Source organism: Filicampus tigris, chromosome 5 (genome assembly GCF_054856515.1).
Source record: "Filicampus tigris isolate MCC_2025a chromosome 5, RoL_Ftig_1.0, whole genome shotgun sequence".
Lineage (NCBI taxonomy): Eukaryota > Metazoa > Chordata > Actinopteri > Syngnathiformes > Syngnathidae > Filicampus > Filicampus tigris.
The window spans coordinates 17,363,871-17,382,517 of record NC_141221.1 but is presented as its reverse complement, the minus strand read 5'-3'; the positions used below and the strand labels follow the sequence as shown (position 1 = coordinate 17,382,517).

General features: G+C 39.4%; 3 protein-coding genes across 6 annotated transcripts in view; 1 reads left to right on the top strand and 2 right to left on the bottom strand.

The window, feature by feature from the left end:
• The first annotated feature begins 48 nt into the window (after nucleotides 1–48).
• On the top strand, nucleotides 49–861 carry LOC147147622 (dual specificity protein phosphatase 18). Its single transcript, XM_086030957.1, has one exon. It carries the CDS (start codon nucleotides 168–170, stop codon nucleotides 711–713), a length of 546 nt encoding a protein of 181 aa, XP_085887083.1. The 5' UTR covers nucleotides 49–167; the 3' UTR covers nucleotides 714–861.
• Nucleotides 862–1,055: 194 nt separating this feature from the next.
• On the bottom strand, nucleotides 1,056–10,230 carry tgoln2 (trans-golgi network protein 2). Its single transcript, XM_086030956.1, has 4 exons — nucleotides 10,010–10,230; nucleotides 6,343–7,202; nucleotides 2,837–2,920; nucleotides 1,056–2,764 (listed from the first exon to the last, which is right to left on the bottom strand). Exons 1-4 carry the CDS (start codon nucleotides 10,062–10,064, stop codon nucleotides 2,759–2,761), a joined length of 1,005 nt encoding a protein of 334 aa, XP_085887082.1. The 5' UTR covers nucleotides 10,065–10,230; the 3' UTR covers nucleotides 1,056–2,758.
• Nucleotides 10,231–14,940: 4,710 nt separating this feature from the next.
• tcf7l1b (transcription factor 7 like 1b) overlaps nucleotides 14,941–18,647 on the bottom strand; it is a 37,205-nt gene continuing 33,498 nt past the window's right edge. For 2 of the 4 annotated variants that reach the window (XM_086030825.1, XM_086030827.1), the window contains exons 8-12: nucleotides 17,345–17,488; nucleotides 17,089–17,251; nucleotides 16,878–16,985; nucleotides 16,725–16,776; nucleotides 14,941–15,850 (exon numbers count right to left, since the gene is read on the bottom strand). In XM_086030825.1, coding sequence (XP_085886951.1) covers nucleotides 15,375–15,850; nucleotides 16,725–16,776; nucleotides 16,878–16,985; nucleotides 17,089–17,251; nucleotides 17,345–17,488 — 943 coding nt within the window. In that variant the 3' untranslated portion in view covers nucleotides 14,941–15,374. The remainder of the gene's footprint in view (nucleotides 15,851–16,724; nucleotides 16,777–16,877; nucleotides 16,986–17,088; nucleotides 17,252–17,344; nucleotides 17,489–18,647) is intronic. The other 2 variants (XM_086030826.1, XM_086030828.1) reach the window with 1 other exon arrangement.

Here is an 18,647-nt window from a genome sequence, read left to right as displayed (position 1 = left end):
GCCTTCCAATATGTATTTAACATCTCGCCCAGCTGGGGGCGACAGCATACCCCCTCTTGGCTGTCTTATAACCGGAAGTTGCGTGTGCTATCGCGTTTCTCCTCGGACACGTCTTGTTTTGTTGACACTGGAGTTACTCAAATATATTGAGCTTGACCCATGGTCTCATGTATCCGCCGGTCGTTGCAGGTCTTTCCGGCCTGTGTCGAGTCACTGAACATCTTTACGTGAGTAACGGCAGAGCGGCGGGTCGCGCCTCTCTGGTTAGAGGGAACAACATAACATGCATCATAAACGTCACGGAGACCAAAAGCTGTACTACCGCCCTTCCCGGTGTAGAGTACGTCCACATTTCCTTGTCTGACTCACCGTCCACACCACTCGGCGACCACTTTGACGAGGTGGCTGATAAAATACATCAAGTAGCACAGAGCGGTGGTCGCACGTTGGTGCATTGCAACGCAGGCGTGAGTCGCTCAGTGTCACTCTGTATGGCTTTTCTAGTCAAGCACCACGGTGCGACTTTGGTGGAGGCTCACGCAACGGTCAAGACCTGTCGGCCCATGGCGAGGCCTAATAATGGTTTCTGGAAACAATTAATCCAGTATGAGGAGGAGCTTCGTGGGTGCTCGTCTGTCCGGATGGTGTCCTCGTCACTGGGAGAGATACCTGACGTGTATGAAGAGGCGGCCAGAAATATGATGCCACTCTGACAATCTGCTGCTGTTTCTCGTGCTTGGGGAACTGTTCAGTCTGAAAATCAGCGACTGATAATTACATGTGAACTCATTGTTTATTTCATTAACTTCACTTGCACAATGTAAGAGGCTAAGAGCTACATTAAAACGTGCTTTTACTAAACCAATGCCCATTTTTGACAGATTAGAATTTAAGATGTTGCGTTATGCATTGTTTGGTTTTTGCAAAATTGTTCAACAGGTTGTGCAACATTGCGTCAAGTGTTCTCAATCTCAGGTGGAAATTACCACGACCTACTTGATTATCATGCTTTCCTTTCTTAGGTGTATGATGTGACGGGGGAAAAACTACACAACTTCAGAGATCATAAAAACATTTATTTTTGACAGCAGGATATTCCAAACATTTTAGCCAGATATATTAAAATGATAGCTTTACAGAAACCAGACAGGTTCGACTTTTCTTCATTCATGACCACTGCCATTTGTAAATGGTGCTCCTTATACAATAATGTAAAACTGAATATAATACAATGAAGCGAGTTTCATTTGGCACGCACATATGTACTACAAGACTAATCTTGTACGTTATTTACCCCCAAAGATTTCCCCCAAAGTATTTAAGGAATGCATCTGTTAGTCGTTTTCCTTCAGAAGTTTTCACTGAAAGCAGCATGTCGGATAAATGTCGGGCGAAACGCAATGCAACATACAAGAGGATAGTCTTTCAATGTCATCCAATACAGAACCATTCAACCATTTCAGGAACTAGCTACCTTGCTTCCATTCTCTCATTACAAATGTACATGTGTGGCGAACAACAGAATAGTGGTTAAACATCATCCAACACAGAACCAATTCAAACATTTGAGTAACTGCTGTAAAATCCTGTTAGTACACATTTAAAAGTATCTAGGAGTTGTAAAAGGAAAAAAAAAATTTGAATCACTTATTTAGAGCGTATTTCATACACAACGCAAATCAATATTCTTACATACTGCAGTTAAAAGTAAAACATTTAAAAGCAGTTACAAAGTAAGGGATTTAAAAGCAAATATTAAAAATGAAAGTTAATGTTACTAAAAGTGTACTGTGCAAGAACAATATTTTTGAAAACATGATTGTAAAAATAACTTAAGTCATAGGTATGGGAAAAGAGAATGGTTTTTAAACCTGGATTGAAAAGCATACACTTTATTGTGATGTTTTGAATCACTATTCGTTCATATTATTCGCTCTGATAATAAAGGGTACCGGCCAATAGGGAGACCGGATTATACACGAGAAACAACAGCTTTGTATGGGTGCGTTATCCAAGGGACTTCCTTCCTACTTCCACTCTCATTACCAATTTCCATGTTTGAAATTTATAAATATAAGAACAAAAAATACAACACAAACTCTCATTTAAGTACATTTGTCAGTTACGAGACATTTTCATTCATTCAAACGTTGCATTTAGGTCTTTTTTCATGTTCAATCATCTGAGTCTTGCTGGTTTCCAATCTTTGTGAACGCCAAGTCTTTAAATTCACTTCTCCAAATAAAAGAAAAATATATTGATTCTCAAATGTTTCTAATTACTTTATCAAAGAAATGTGTAATTAATTCTTGGGAATCAAATATTATAACATAATAGAGCTGCAAACTCAAGCAAATTTTAATAAACGTAGGTAACTGCAGACCTTCTTTAACAAATGATAAAATATTTTATATTTTTTAAAGGAGTCATAATGGCTTATTTGGCTCACAGTGCAATCATAGCTGTACAAACACAGCAAGTAAATAACATTAGAAAACAAACCGTCCATCTGCTACTGAAATATCCTGAGTCATGGTTTCTCATAATTAAAGTGGAATAAAGAGACCGGTGCAAAAAATGCATGCATGTTTAACTATCACTTCGTTTTACTCGATTTGTCAATAAGGCAATAGTGTCATCTGCATAGTCATGCAATACAAATCTAGAGAGTAGAACCAAAATGCATGTCAGTTCAAATGCTCACTTCCTCTGATGCCATCCCACAGTGCATTCAGTGTCTCAAGGCTACAGCATCTGATTACAACTGAGAAAAAAAATAATGATTAATGAAATTCACACCAAAGAAGGAAAACACACACACACACACACGAATTACCTGTTGTTCCAATTTTTGGTAGTCTGTGGCTTTTGGTCGACGTGCAGATTTTGATCTTTTTCCTTCCAAAAGGAAGGCAATTATCTAGGGGCGGGGAAAAGGAAAACATTCTAGTATTGGATGAAATGCGAAAGGTTGGAGATTGACAAACAAGAAATGGGAAAATAGCTTAATATTTCTGGCTGTTTGAACTGTTAATTGTATGGCTGCAGCTATTGAAAATTTTGGCATTCGGTTATCCTCCTGAAAATTCTATCGCATAATTGGGTAATCAGATTTTTTTTGCTTGGTTATAAATACAGAGGACAAAAAAAACACATTTCCATTTGGCTGTTTGAACTGTTAATTGTATGGCTGCAGCTATTGAAAATTTTGGCATTCGGTTATCCTCCTGAAAATTCTATCGCATAATTGGGTAATCTGATTTTTTTTGCTTAGTTGTAAATACACAGGACAAAAAAAACACATTTCCATTTAATAATGAATGAGGAACTTGTTTTCATTTTTAGATCATCAAAATTTTATGTTTAAAATTTAAACGGCACAGTAGCATAATTTCCTCTCTAGAAACATTAGTGAGATTTTAGACAAATGATTAACAAATTTTACTGAATCAATAAAAAAAAAAAAAAAATTAAACAATATGCGCATTTTTTTTACATAATATAAGATCAGTAAATCAATTATAATTTACAGATGCAATTTCCATATTCAAACAAATCTCTCCCCCCATAGATATTGGTCTATGAGATGAAGTGACGTCAGGACCACAGTTGTAATTTTGCCGGCTAAAACACACTTGAGTAAGCCCGGTTTGCTCAAAAGTGATCAGGCTGTCAGCATCAAGTATAGAGAGTCATTTACGTCTAAAGGTAATCAAACGGCTCTCGCTAGCCACTAGCGCTGATATCCGCCAACACTGAAGTCACCGCTGAACGTTGGCAAAAGGTGCCATACAATACAGTGTCATTGTAATCACGTCATTTTTTTAGCGCTCTTAATGTGCGATTGAACGTTATTTGAGGACAACGTGTTGTTGGCATCGGTAACAGGTTTGTCCTGTCTGGTAGCTGAGTCAAGTCAGCCGTTACGCCGTGACACGCTTCCAGTAACAACTTAAAAATAAAATCCTTTCAATTTCTCAAAAATTGACAGTGTGCCTTGGAATGCGGTGCGCCATATATATGGAGAAATGCCGGCTATTCAGTTCGTCGTCTTTAATTCAAATCCCATTATATGATATAATATTACGTTTGCGTTGTCATTCTCTTGCCCATCTACTGTACTTGCTAGGAGACGTCAATAGACATTTTTCATTATACTGGAAGGAGGACTACTTTGTGGTTCTGCGTCTTAGAATCATGGAAAATGTAGTCCTATTAGCCTCATGCAAGCTATTTCTGGTGGCGCATTTGTAATGTTGCAATGTAGGACAATATCATTGTGGTCGGTGGGACCGAGAGGTAAACAAAGTTGAATTCTTTCCCATTTACTTCAACATTCATGTTTTCATTCTTATCTGCATCTAATGGCTGGCAGCATCTCTTTTTGTCATAACAAAACTAGAAATACTTTCTGGTTTTGTGTCTGAGAATCAAGGGAAAAGTAGTCCAAGTAATGCTGCAGTCGCCGCGGAGCCAACGTTAAGATGAGCTTTTCTGGCTTTTCCAATGTTGCGATGTGGATCCGGCCCGGCGTGAGATAAATGACTCAATCGGAAAAACTACACACTACAGATCTATTTTTGCCCGATTTATTAAGTAACGCTCACTTGCCTGAGAAAATAGCAGAATCGCCGGTATAGACATGGAAGTTGTCGTTGTTTCGGACTGCGCGCTCGTGGGAGGAAGCGGAAATGCAGAGGAAACTACAGTGGCTTGGATACACCAAAAATAACAAAATCGAACGTGCTGATTTGAACGTTTTTAACATCATTTCATCCAGAAAATTTGGATAATCGAGCTTAATCGAGCAGCCCTAATGATGATTCTGACCGGAGCAAACCAGGGGACATGAAGAGAATATTTAAGATTGAGTAATAACGCAATACTATTGCGTTTTATTACAAAATGTTTGCGTTTTAACTTACGTTTTTATTTATTATAAAATAATGAATGCAAAAGAACGCAAGGTTATTTTAAGAGGAAACAAAGATTTTCACTTCCAGGTCGTTTAAATGTATGCGCTGGTAGGACATATTTCGCAAGCAAAGGGAGGTACTAAACAGTTAACAAAACTATCCCGAATTACACACGCAAGACATGCCGGTCGCGTTTCTGTCTGTGAGGTGAAATGGCTGACTCCTGTGACATCCATCCATGGTATTACATTTGTTGAACCATTAGAGGGCAGAATATGCATGTGCAATGCAACCACTGGTAAGCACATGAAAAGCGTTGTGCAGGCTTAATGAAGGCGGATCCGTAGAAGACAACATACAGTGACTGAATATTTATTTGCATTAGCTTTAGCACAACTAAAGCTACATACTCCTCCTTCGGCAATCAGTCAAGCAACATGCTGACGTCACTCGCCGTGTGCTGCTCTGACGCTGCTCACCCTACTGGGTCTCATTACTTGTCGTACTAGTAAAACTCGGGCGCGTTAGGGGCGCGTTTGAAGTGTTTTGAGGTAATTTATGTCATTTGCCCATTTTGCCGAGTCGGTTGAGATTTTTAATTTTGGCCGCCTTGTGACCACGTCACTCGCATGAGGGATGATTAGTGGGACGGACTAAAATCCATCTCCGCCCTTGGTTAGTACGACCCTTTTTTTAAAATTCGTCGCCCCTTGTCATTTATACCAACAATGGGCGTCCGTCCTGGACGTAGGGACGGACCGTTCTGCCCCCCAGTCCGTCCGACTGTCCAGCTCTGGAAACAGAGATCAAGTCCGGAAATTTAAGTTTAGCACGTGGGAACAAGTAAATTTTATTTGTGCTCATAAAAGGACAGTTGAAGGCTTCATTGTGTTTTTTCCTGATCTTGGAATTTGTGTTGTATTTGTAAATTGTTTTTGTGGCGTTTGATGACTGCAGATGGTGTCTTTTGGCACCAATCTGAAAATAAAGTAATGTAAAGCATTTGTCTGAAAACCTCTCACCTGGTCATCAAGCTGAGGCCGAGCTATAGTCAAAACTTGTCTTGGAGAATAGATGATTGAAAGTTTTCTCAATGCGGGGGGCATCCATCCCTCCCAATCCCCCCTAACCCCCAACATGAGACCTATACTGACAACTTCCATTGATGCATAGGCAGAATTGTGTACTTCAAGATTCTAAATATACATATCTTGGCAAAGGCGTAATTTATATTTGTTGTATTGTGTGAAACAGGTTTCAAAATACTTCGATCATGTGATGTGTTACTTTGATCTCAAAAGTGTTTCAGATTTCCAACATTTGAGCCGTGTGCATCAAGACAGGTACAGGTGTGATAATTGCAGTTGCGACTCAGTAAACAGGCAAACAATGTCAAAAAGAACAAAGATTTTCATAAGGCACGTACCTTGCGCTTGTTGTGGTAAGCGATGTAAAGCACTGCAACCACCACTGCTGCCGAGACCAGGTATGCAAAGAAATGACTACTCTCCACCTCGTCACTTCCACCATACTGACGGTTGCCTCCCATTTTTTTAATGTCTTCATTGCCTCCAGATTTTGCCTTACTGTCAGGTTCATCCAATTGTGCCGACTTGCCATGCTGTCCCTCTGAATTGTCCTCCTTGCCATGCTGTCCCTCTGATTTGTCCTCCTTGCCATGCTGTCCCTCTGAATTGTCCTCCTTGCCATGCTGTCCCTCTGAATTGTCCTCCGTTAGAGGCTCTCCTTCTGGTTTGCCCTCATTTGTAGACTTTCCTTTAGATGTGTCCTTCTCTGCAGGGTCTTCTGATTTGTCCTTTACCAGCGCTCCTGGATTCTCCTCACTTTTCTGGTCTGCTATTTTCTCTCTCTCTTCAAGATTTACTTTAGATTCCTCCTTTGTCGGAGGTTCTTCCAATTTTACTTCCTTACCACCCTCCGTTTTTGCCTCCTGTGCAAGCTTTCCTTCAGATTGCACCTTAGTTGTGATTCCTCCTTCAGGTTTTGCCATCCCTCCAAGATCTATTTTAGATTTTGTAGGATCTATTTCAGATTTTGTATACTTCTCATTAGTAGGGTCACCTGACTTTGGGTCAGTTGTGATTTCTTTTGTCTCCGATTCCTCCAGAGTTGTTTTGCTCTTGGCAGGTTCTTCCAACAAATCTTTCACATCCCTTTCACCTTCTTTAGGCTTTATGCCTTGTGCTGGTAAATCCTCCGCCGCCTTGTCATTTGTCTTAGGTTTAACAGTCACACCTTTACTCACTTTAGAAAGTTCTGTGGCCCCTATAAAAATGAATACAAATATTATTTCCTTTCAAAACCAAACACACACCCTCATCTGGAGTTTCACACCATAATGGAATCATACCTTTCTGTTGTATTTCAGTATTTTAACATAAACATTGTATAGATACCATATTTAATACTGTCCCTATTTTTTTTCAATTATTTTGCCTTGTTTTCAATGTGAACATTACGGGGCAGTGAATTTCTCTTATGGATAAATAAAGTATCCATCTAACCCTTGATTATACAGAAGCACCTTGTATAAATTCAGTCAGAAGGTGGCCAGTTCAAGTCTGCTATGGGTAAAAAAATATGGAATTGGGACAGTGCACACACCTCCTGCACACACCTCCTGCTGACTGGATCTGTTGATTAGAAGATGCCAATAGAATAACACGTAATAAGTTATAACACAAAATGCTAATAAAATAATACATTCCTCGATTCATGTCTTGGAGCTCTTTAATAAAATAATGGCTTTTCCATATTACACATGTATCAAACTCAAGGCCCGGGGGGCCAGATCTGGCCCGCCACATCATTTTCTGTGGCCCGTGAAAGCAAAGCAAGCATGTCAACTTCCATGATGCTTGATAAAATCTGTACCAAAATTTCGAATTGCCGCATGTAATAAATAATAATGTTGAGTATTTTGCAAGGATTTTCTTTCTGTTATAACAGTATTAGTTGAACAAACTATTATTCCAGACTTTCGATTTCAAAACTAGTTGTCTATCAATTTGCCGTGTACTGAATATGAGGAAGTAATTAAACATTTATATGGTTTCACAGTCATAACAGCCCTCCGAGGGAAACTACAATGTGGCACGCGACAAATTTTTTTTTTTTTTTTACACATACGCCATATTATAATGAATTGTTTCCCACCATTTGTTTTACTCAGCTCTGTGCATGGGATGTCACTGCCAGGCCAAAAAAATACACTGCCAATGTTCACCATACTTTTGAAGCCAGTCGGATATGAATAGATTCAATTACATCTCTGACACAGTTTTGCCAAATCAGGACATTGCATTATAAGTACTTATACAGGTGCATCTCTTTTTCCCCCTAAATCCATACTCACAGGTAGTCCATAGTCACTGCTAGTCAGTAATATTCTGTCACAGTTTTAATTGATTTCCATTACTTAGGACAGGAATCAACATCCTTCTTGGAACTGAGAGCTACTTCTTGGACATTGAAGGGCCAGCAGATTTAATACACACTTTTGAAATAAAATGTTCAAATTTCTGTTATAGTTATTAATAATTAATTATATTCATATCTGTATAGATACTGGCCGTGTTAAATTATTCATCCAAATAATTATTCACAATGACTTAAAAAGCTAAGGATAGAAAGCTCTCTACATTTGACATTTTCAAGTAATTACCTGTATAACCTACCTAATGAATCACAATGCACCATCACTGATGAGACAGTTTTAGAACAGGCCAGCGGACTACGCATGGTCAACCTTTTATATCACTAAACTATATAATGTAAAAAAAATAAATAAACACCATATGGTGACAGAAGCCTAAATTACTTTGACGTGTTTGGTATTGAGGCTGTCTCAGTGGAAGTTTGGACTCAAAGTATAGTCTAGTTTCAGTGGTTGATTTCCCCCCTTGTGTGTCTCAAAATTTTCTGTTTCGTTCATCTGTTGTTAAGACTCTTAACGTTTTTCTTTCAGTTGACTGACTAATACCGACTTGCTTTTGTTGCATGTTGACTACTTATTTGACTAGACGTTCTTGGGCTGATGTGTTCTGGTTTGACAACTTTTTACCTGTTGTGAAATGGAATTAAATCACACCCGCACATTACCAGAACTTGTGCCAGAGAAACCACATTAAAATCAAATACTTGAAATGTATGTACTTTGGTCTAAAAGTCATACCCTGGGTTTTTGTTGTTAGTGTTGGGTTTTGTGTTTGTTGTATATCCTGCAATTTTCTTTAAGTTGGAAGTTGTTAAAATCCTTTCTGAAAAATACACAACTCCACATCAATTTCAGACCTACGTTAGCGCACAGTGAACAGTCTGCAGTACAATTGGATTAGGACCTCGCATAAGATCGTGACATATTTCAATATATATTATAAATTACGCCTGGTATTTTAGAAGACACTCGCACTTGCATCCATTCGGGTTACACTTACATCATCCCCCTATGCTGCGCACAATGTAGTTAATGCTGTGATTAACCGGTGTTAATTTATCGTGTATAATTTGTTCTGCTGGTTCACTTTTTTGTTTAAAAAATATGAGAGAGCGCTAATTCTGGAAATTTGTTCAGCCACCTCAAATTATAATGAAAATTGGTTTGCCAATTCACCACTCAAGTTTATTTGTTAGAATGGCTCCAAGTAATTTGCCAACAAGCGTGTGATGGCAGATTAGCGTGCCTTGAAAGATCATCAGTTGGTCACTGTGTGGGTGTTCTGGGGTAAATGATCTAATTTGCCTCATATTTGGTCTGAAAAGTCACATTTATTTACAACAAACAATGTATCTTTGTTCTTTTATCTATGCCATTTTAATGTTAATTTTATTGTTATTTATGTGTGATTAATAATTATATTATGAACTTTCATGATTTAGCTCATTATCGTGTTTATCAAAGCTGTGATGCGTGTGCAAAGCTATGATACTCTTCAAAGAAACTGGACATATTAAATTCATATCGCTACTCTGCTGAGTTTTGCTTACTGGTGGGGTATTTACAAAAACATCAAGCAGTTCAATCGACGAGGGATGTTAATTGGGCCGAGGCTTAAATGTAAAAAGCCACTCACCTATCACCATGGAGGAACACACAACTGTAACACATGCCAGGAAAACAAACCTCATGGTGTTCGCAAAGGAAAGCAAACTAACTGCTCGATCAAAGCTTTACGCGAACGTTACAGTCAGCATTGACCAAGACCACTAGGAAGTGTCAGCTTTGACAGCGTCAGAACTCAGTCTGCTTCCCTCTTCCGTGTACGCACCACGCTCTTCTTCTGGGTTCCGCACACACGCACGCAAAATGTTCATTACTGACATCTAGGGCCTGGAGACAGATGTCACGTAAACGATAGTATTAATTCCGCCGCTAGATGTCAATGCTATAACGCGACCGCAATTTTGGACAGCACCCTTTTTAAAAAGAAAACTTAAATGGGGGTTTTCGGGAGTACAAAGATGAATGTTCACGTTGTACGGGGAATGTTTTCAAGCAATGTGTGTTGTTACAACGAGGAACAACCTTAAAAGTAACCGCCATACGTCTTTTTTAAACCGTTTCCCTCACATTTTTCAAGCATAACAACGTGTTTCCATCTGAATTTCCCACAGGAGTTAATCACAAACGTAGCTTCATCTCGATCGTGTAGATCCTTTAATAGCCTGAATTTTACTTGCCCAGAGCCGTTGCTTTGAAGGTGGCCTTAGTTTGGAAGAGCAGAACCGTGGATGCGAGAATACATAGTAACACCCTAAAATACTTACAAGTACATTGATAGTGTCAACTCATGCTTAAGCATCTGGAGATCAGGTGAGTCACGAGTCTTATTAAAGCCATTTTTTCATTAATTCACATTCATTCCATTCCAAAAGTAATACGCATATTTAAGGGCGACTGGATGCTCAAAACGAAAAATTCAAATAATGTAGGCGATTTGGCAATCCTTTTAAAGGATTGCAGGTTTTTATGAAGTAAGGGACACAAAAGGGATGGGATGCATGTGTTGTCTTCGGTTCTGTCTCCATTTTCTTGATATCCCTCCAGATTCACCTTGCCTATTGCTGTCCTAGATTTACCAACAAATATGTCCGTCAGATATACTATGTCATACATTCATTATGTTATTTTATTGTCTTTTTTGTCTTTTTTATTTATTATACGCTATATTGACCAGCCACAATTAATCAGTTCAACAAAGTGAATGTTTTAAAGTGGAAGTCAACCCAAAAATGTTTTTTTCAAGAATATCTTCTATGCAGGCCCACTAGTTGAAACAAGGCATTCTGATAAATATTGCGTTTGTGGAATAAGAGTTAATCCACCCGTTTTTAACCATCTCACAGGCACGGGGAGACCATGCACAAAGGAAGACCAGAGCCTGTCTAAACCTTCGACCTCTGAACCATAAAGCGGATATGATAACCACTTCCAAAAGACAACCAGAAAATGAAGAAAGTACTGCATGTGATCCGTTTCTTTTCCATAGGAATCTGCATAGCATGCCCATTTCATTTTATTCAACATCTTAAATTTCTTGTTAAAAAGGCCAGTTTCTTTCTCATTTATCTTGTCGTAGCACCCTCTGGTGGCTAACCTGTTAATGTAATTTAATTTTAGTTAGGCATGTTTTGGCCACCTATTTCAGGTCCCGTGATAACTACCAGACGAAGGGCATAGCATATGAAAAATGATTCAATTTTCCCAATGAACACAGTACTAACTAATATTGGCATTATAGTGTTAAGAGATGAGATATGATAAATCCTCTAATGTTAATTTAAGGTGTTTTACATCTCAGCAGGGACTTTGGTTCTTGTAATGAATGTCTTAATTGAGCTATTTGACATTTGAAAAGTCCAATAATCCCTCTCATTCTTGACAAACATTGGAATTTCCATATTTAAGGTCAAATAAATAGGCATGAATAATACATGAACAAGGTTCTTAAGATCACAGCTTCACAAAGGCAGCAGCTGAGTCTTGCTAAACTCAGAGATTGTTAAAGTAACACCTGATTCCTTTCACTTTGGGAAGCCATGTTACGCAAACACAGCATCCGTTTATTTTTAAAAACATAAGGTCGAAGGAAGGCCTTCTAATGAAGCCTAATGTGCATCAGCCATTTTTCTGTCCTTAGTTGTAGTTGATATAACCAGAGCTGTCGATGTGACGGACCGGTCCGTATACAGTATCTGTCACTGACGGACGCCCGTTTTGCTGATGGTTGACGAATGATGGGAAATTGTTTTAAATAGATGGATTAAGCATGGACGGAAACCCCTTTATTTAGTCTGCCATTCGTCTGCAGTCAGTCATTAGTCTATTTTTCGCCGCGAGGCTTCGATGGCAAGCGCGGGGAGGAAAATAGCGAGTTGTTGTTGCTTGGGGGACAGGTTTGAGTGAGGGACCAAGCTGTGAACAGGCTTCCAAAGCACAGTGAGTCACTGCGGACCGGCCTATGGGGGTGCTAGTGAAAGTTTAGTCAGACTCGCCAACGGACGGCCGTTTTAAATTAGAGGTGGACCGGCCTATAGACGAGTACTATAGAGGTCATGCCAGACTCTGACTGGGCCAAGTTGTATTTTCATGTATTGAAGACATTCAGTTGTTGATTTACTTCTGCCATTTGGATCATTTTCCTGTTGCATCATCCATCCCCTGTTGAGCTTCAACAGACAGAAAGGTGGTCTTTATTTCTTGTGAAAAATACTTAATGTGACAAAACAAGATATTTGAACAGGTGTCTATTGATTTTTTTATGTACACTGTGGTGTAGATGAAGATCATATCGCATTTTATGACAAATTTCGGCCGAAATCTGTGTGAATTCCGGAGGGGGTCACATACTTGTTCTCATATTCTTAAATCATATTTAAGATAACCAATGTTTGCCTTCACAATTACAATAATGAACAATTTTGAGCGGCACTGTCAGAGAAGTATTGATTATATAACATATGTTTAGTGGTATAAAACACCTGAGATCATACTGAGAGTCTTTTCTTATCTTTAGTTCCTCTCATGTAATCTAGCAGCCAACATATTAAGAAGCCCTCTCAATTTGAAGTAGTGCAGTTCTACACAAAAATAAAACAACCGCTACAGAAAACACGTTGCTAAACACCTCTCTGACAGGATTAACGATAAAAATATCATGCCTATCTTTGTACAGGCAAATGCTTTGATACAGCACTTACATGGAATGTCTTTAACTTGTGCAGATGTTCCCAATGTTTTGACCTTCAAGCTAATATGCCAGATGAACAGCACTGAAAGAACCATCATATTTTGAGTTCCTCCATATGATTTCTTAAGAGTACTGCTGTCTCCATGTGTGGCCTTCGGGAGACATGAGTTGCTGGCTGTTTTGACAACTCGTTACCTATGATTTAAGTGACAGATTGTGAAGTTTAAGAGACTAGTTTAGGGTCAGCTGTTGTGGCATCAGGTTTCAGCCTTGAATGAAAGGTGGCAAAAAACATGTTAAGATGTATTATGGCTGTTATTTATCTTAAACTAAAAGTAGAGGATTGGTAGTTTTTGGTAGTGATTTGTTTTACAGGCTCAGTTGTAACCCACATTAGGATATAATTAGATCAACTCATCTAATTAGATCAAGAGCTGTATCATCAACTTTTACATTAGCAATTGGCATTGACCGAAAACTATTAATTTAGTTATGTGTGTATTAAAGTGGTTGTACTTTGCAGTAGTGTGGAACTGCAGTAGTAAATGTTACTGAGAGGTGTTTCAGGTGTACATATATGTGACTCATGCAAGAACCAACGCATTTCACACACCTTTTATTATGATATAGTGCAGTTCGACAACATATCGTTAGATTAATACTTCTCTGACAGTGTATTAATATATTTGTAACTGTTTTTTTTTATAATGTTTCAGATGGATCACATTAGATTGCATAGTTGTGACCAGTTGTCTTTATTCAATATATCGTCTTAAAACAATGGCCTAAGTCATTTTTGACAACATTTATTTTGTTGCCTTAAACATCTCCTCAGGATGCTGGCCACCACCGCTGGTAAAATCGGCTGCTTCCTTAGTTAAACCGATCATTCAATTTTAAGCCAGAAATGAAATTATTAATACACATTAAGATCATCAGAATGTGGTTCAGTTTGAGTTTTCTGAAAAAATAGAAAAAAATGACTTATGTGATTATTTTAAGAGGGTGACGATGTTATCTATCGTATCAATAACAACAATCCCTGGATGTGCTTTCTTTGGCAACATATTTATTGGGGTGATTTTCGAGCTCTGATGTACCCCTCTCGATGTTACTGATGTATCCAAGTAAAGATGCTGGGGGATATTAGTGCTTGTCCAGGTCAGTCCCCCTGCTCCAACATAATTGGCCCATCTATGCCATAACTCTTCATCTCCAAAGGCACCAAAAACTGTAACCTAGCTAGTGTGTTTTGCACTAATTGAAATGCCTAATGAGGTCCCAAGGGCTACAGCCCATTACCTCTGAATTAATTAAAGCCTAAGCTGCTCGCCAAATGGTGAATAAAGATGCAGTAAAAGTGCAAGTGGAACAGGGATCCCGAGCAGGTTTCACTGTGCTGGGACAGTGCTGACCTCCTTTTTTGTCATTGATATGGGACACTATATGTTGAGAAGGAGCAGATGTTCATTATTATTTTATTTGTGTTTACTTGAGGCTTAAATTTTTGTCAGCCTGGTTCGGGTTCTCATTATCCAATGTGGTTTGCCTAATTGTGCTTTATTAAACATTAAACTGTGTCTGTAGCACCAGCAAGATTTTTTATTTAGCCGTTCCCAGTTTAGAGCGAAACAGACAATAATGTTCTCCACCGTTTATTCAGTTTTAGTGTGAGTTTCACAAAACACTAAAACTCTTCAATAAAGCTTTCATTGTGGTCACGAGAATATTAATACTAACTACATTAAATTATACAAATGAATTTCATCAAATCACATGGACTACATGAACATGAAAAACAGGAAACATTTTCTTTAAGAAACCATTTCAAATGTTTATTTAACATGTCAAAGAAGGGTCACACACTTGTGAATTGAAAACAGGGCTGAAAAATTATTGGCCAGCTCAAGAACAAAAAAAAAACAATACTAACATTAATCAGATTTTGGCTACAAAGAATATGTGTTTTTGTTCGATTTTTGTTTTTATAAAGAAACTGTATGTACATTGATTCTTTTATACAAGAGGTTCATTGGATAAATGCATCAAAACAAAACCGGTTCTGCGGTGAACTTTACAAAAAATACATTTTGTTTCATTGAGAGATCTAGAAAAGGAGACAGTCAAATATTGACCAATAATATTTCTTCCTTTTCTTTATTTGGGAAAAAAAAGGTTGCTTTACTACCTATCTTAAAGAAAAGCAATATACAGCTTAATAAATGGTAGAAAAAATGTTTTTGCGGATTCATTCAGTTGGTTTGGTAACCAAGGACAAGGGCTGTGACTGGAAGAGGGCATGGTGGGAGTGAAGGGCTGCCTGATGGAAAGGCGAGGGCGGGGAGAGCATGGAAGGGTGCAGCGATGTGAAGGGGATCGGTCGGGTCAGGATGGGTGTAGTCGACTGGCTACCTGAAGTACCAATTGGGATGGAAATGGTCGGCTGTGAGGCAGATGATGACGAGGAGGATGTGGAAGATGCGCCTCCCGAAGCTTTTCCAAGTACGGAGAAGTGGTGGTGCATGCGGCCCTCCGGTTTGGTGGTGAGCGATAGCGGCTGGGCCTGCTCGGAGTGAGTGGCCGCAGGAGCAGCCGGGGAGGCCAGCGCTGCGGAGGGGGTGGCTGGTGAATCCAGCATGCTTCCGTGGGAAGACGCTGGGCTGTCACACATCTTCTCTGAGGGCAGGTACTGAACGCACTGTTTCTTGCTTCTTATTGAGAAGTCTGACAAAGACAAAGGAGAGATGGAAAGCATTGAATAATGGATCTGATGCTGGCTTAAAAACTGGTACACGTCCCTCAATGCCGCCAGTGACAGAAGTCAACGAGTGATTATTAAAACAGTGGATGTGGTAGCAATGAAATGTTCACCTCACAAAGTGAAAAATGTTAAAGACTCAACTGGTACACATGAATGAAAAGCATGATACACTGAAAAGGCCCTTAAGGGTTTGGGCAACTTATGTTATTATACAGAGCTGGGCATTGGTCTATGTTTTAGTCCATCTATGAGTTCCAGACCCATCCATATTTCAGACGCGCCCGGTCGGTCCGAGCCAGCCAAATGGGGTCGAAAAGGGACTTTACCGGTACCATGTCACATGCAGGTGCCCTACTTCTGACACGCAGCCAAACAAATAAAAAAATAAAAACAGTGTTGTATACCTTTCGGTCCTACAGATGCAATGACATTTTGATTTTATTTCACCACGTTGTGCTTGTGTGTGTTCCTGTTGTTTTATTTGATATTTTTACTTTATTTGGCGGCGTGTGGTGCGATAATTATGTTCTCGACACCGATTGGCTGTCGCCGACGAGGGACAGACCGGGACCGCGTGGAAATACCGCCTAGAAGTTATAGACGCATAGACGATGCCCAGCTCGGTTATTATATATTTATATTTAGCGCACAACAGCAGACATACCTGCCACTATTGGCACTGTACCTCATAAGTTGCTTGTCAAAGTACAGATTGAAGAAGATAGCGTTAGAGAAGGAAATTGAAAAAAACAAAAGCAGATATATTCATTACATATACATTGCACGTTAGCTCTGTGGCTTCTTTTAGAAAGGAACTATAAGTGATCGACTCATTACCTTCTGGTTTTGAGTCAGGTTTATTGTCCCTCTTCCTCTTTTTCCGTTTTCCCTGTTCACATAAAAAAAAAAAAATTTAAAAAAAACGGGTTATCAAAATGGACGGATCCACTTTGCCTTCAAACGGTGAGGTCATGAAATTGTCCTACTCACGTAGTTATCCCGTGCTGACCATCCAGGATAGAGCTGGGAGTGAAGTTGCCTCTCTTTTCTAGCCAGCTCATAGTATTTGGCTTGTTCCTCTCTTGACAGGGAATGCCACTGTGGGAAAAACACAAATGATACATACAGAACATCAAAGCTTTAGTCAACATCCCGATGGACAAAAGAAAAAACACACACTACATCTGTCTGGGCCACTTACTCGTCTTCCAAGTATCTGGTTGATAGCAGCACTTTCCTTCAGAGTGCACTCTGCTACTACTTTGGCTCTCATCTCCTTCATATACAACATGAAAGCATTCAGAGGCTTTTTGATATGAGGCTTCTTGTCCTCTTCTTTCTTGGGTGGGATGGGCGATTTCCTGCTGATCCGAGACATTGGAGGGATGATGTTGATAACGTGATCATTAGAGCAAATGCTTGTTAGGATTTCAAATCAGAAAGCACGTTAATCTTACGCATGCATCGATGGCGTAGTGTTGTCACTGTTGGGCTCTTGCTTGATGGCTGGCGACACGATGGCAGGATGGGGAATGCCGGTCTGGTGGAGACTGTGTGGTGGAGGAGTCACCATGTGAGGGGAGAAACGACTGGACACCAAGCTAGGGACAAAAGGGGGAATGGAGTTTAAGAAAATAGTCCAGGTACTCAACATCAACAAGTTCATTGAACATGCCACATTGCACCTTCTCGCCTTTGAGAGAGAGCCGCTAACATCTGGGTCTGCCGAGACTACACTCATACACATACACAATGAGTTACATGCTTGCTTTTTTGTTCAAATAAAGACTTTTTCAAAAGACCCCTTTATTCAGTAATGGCCCGAGAAAGTAAAGTGTGTTGCTACCATGGTGACAGCATGGCCGTGACACCTGAAACCATTTTCCTTGCCACGTTCCAGACCGAGGAGAGGAGTGTTCTAACAACCTTCCACACAGAACACCTTTTTAAAAGTATCTTTCAGTTTTTCCCAATGCTTTATACAATGAAGCTCTGTGGGAGAAATTAGGCACCATAACCCATCTATCACGAGGTCCTGTTAGATTGGACAATTCCTTGATTTTAAGTCTTTTAGTAAAGTTGCATGTATCATGACAGGCACTACACAATACAGCCTTGTTTTGCTCCTTGGTAGCATGCAGAGTCAGCAGATTTACTTTAAAATGCACACTGACTGAGTCAGCTTGAGCCTAAATATGGAGGTTGATTCAGTGGTTTGGAAGAGATCTGGTGAAATTCACTATTTCACTCAATACGATTTGTATACTCATGAACTGTTTAAGTAAATGCAGTCTATACTGAACTGTGCCAAAATATACTGTATAACACTCCACATAATTTGACAGGAGCCACACAAAAAATAACGGAATGTTTTGTTTTAAATAACAATTATGGTTTTCTTGCTGTGAGTGCATCTTTGACTGAGGCCACATGTTCTGCAGAAAGCTTTTTGAAAATGTACTTTTCAACTATCACTATAGGGCTACCCACATTTCCATTTTGAGTCAGGATCAGACTTTACTTTGTGTTGCTTCGGAGAAGCCATGATTTTGTCCTGATTGAGTTTTTCCAAATGTTTGTATCATGAGAACCACAAAACCTTGGCGTGACTCAGAGCTTTAGCATATTTAACACATTTTATTTTTTCACACAGTCTTAAACAGTTCCCAATGTGTCAACTCATCAGCATGGCACACCTGCCATTTATTCTGCACATTCTGTAAATACCTCGTACACATAGATTCCATGGATGTCACAGAA

Bases quoted from the DNA above. Each gene is read 5' to 3' on its own strand.
- tgoln2 (XM_086030956.1), bottom strand. From the start codon at position 10,064: ATGAGGTTTGTTTTCCTGGCATGTGTTACAGTTGTGTGTTCCTCCATG. The intron at 7,203-10,009 runs GTGAGTGGCTTT...TCATTTTTATAG, and splicing joins GTGTTCCTCCATGGTGATAG to GGGCCACAGAACTTTCTAAA. The intron at 2,921-6,342 runs GTACGTGCCTTA...CCCCGCCCCTAG, and splicing joins CTTACCACAACAAGCGCAAG to ATAATTGCCTTCCTTTTGGA.
- LOC147147622 (XM_086030957.1), top strand. From the start codon at position 168: ATGTATCCGCCGGTCGTTGCAGGTCTTTCCGGCCTGTGTCGAGTCACT.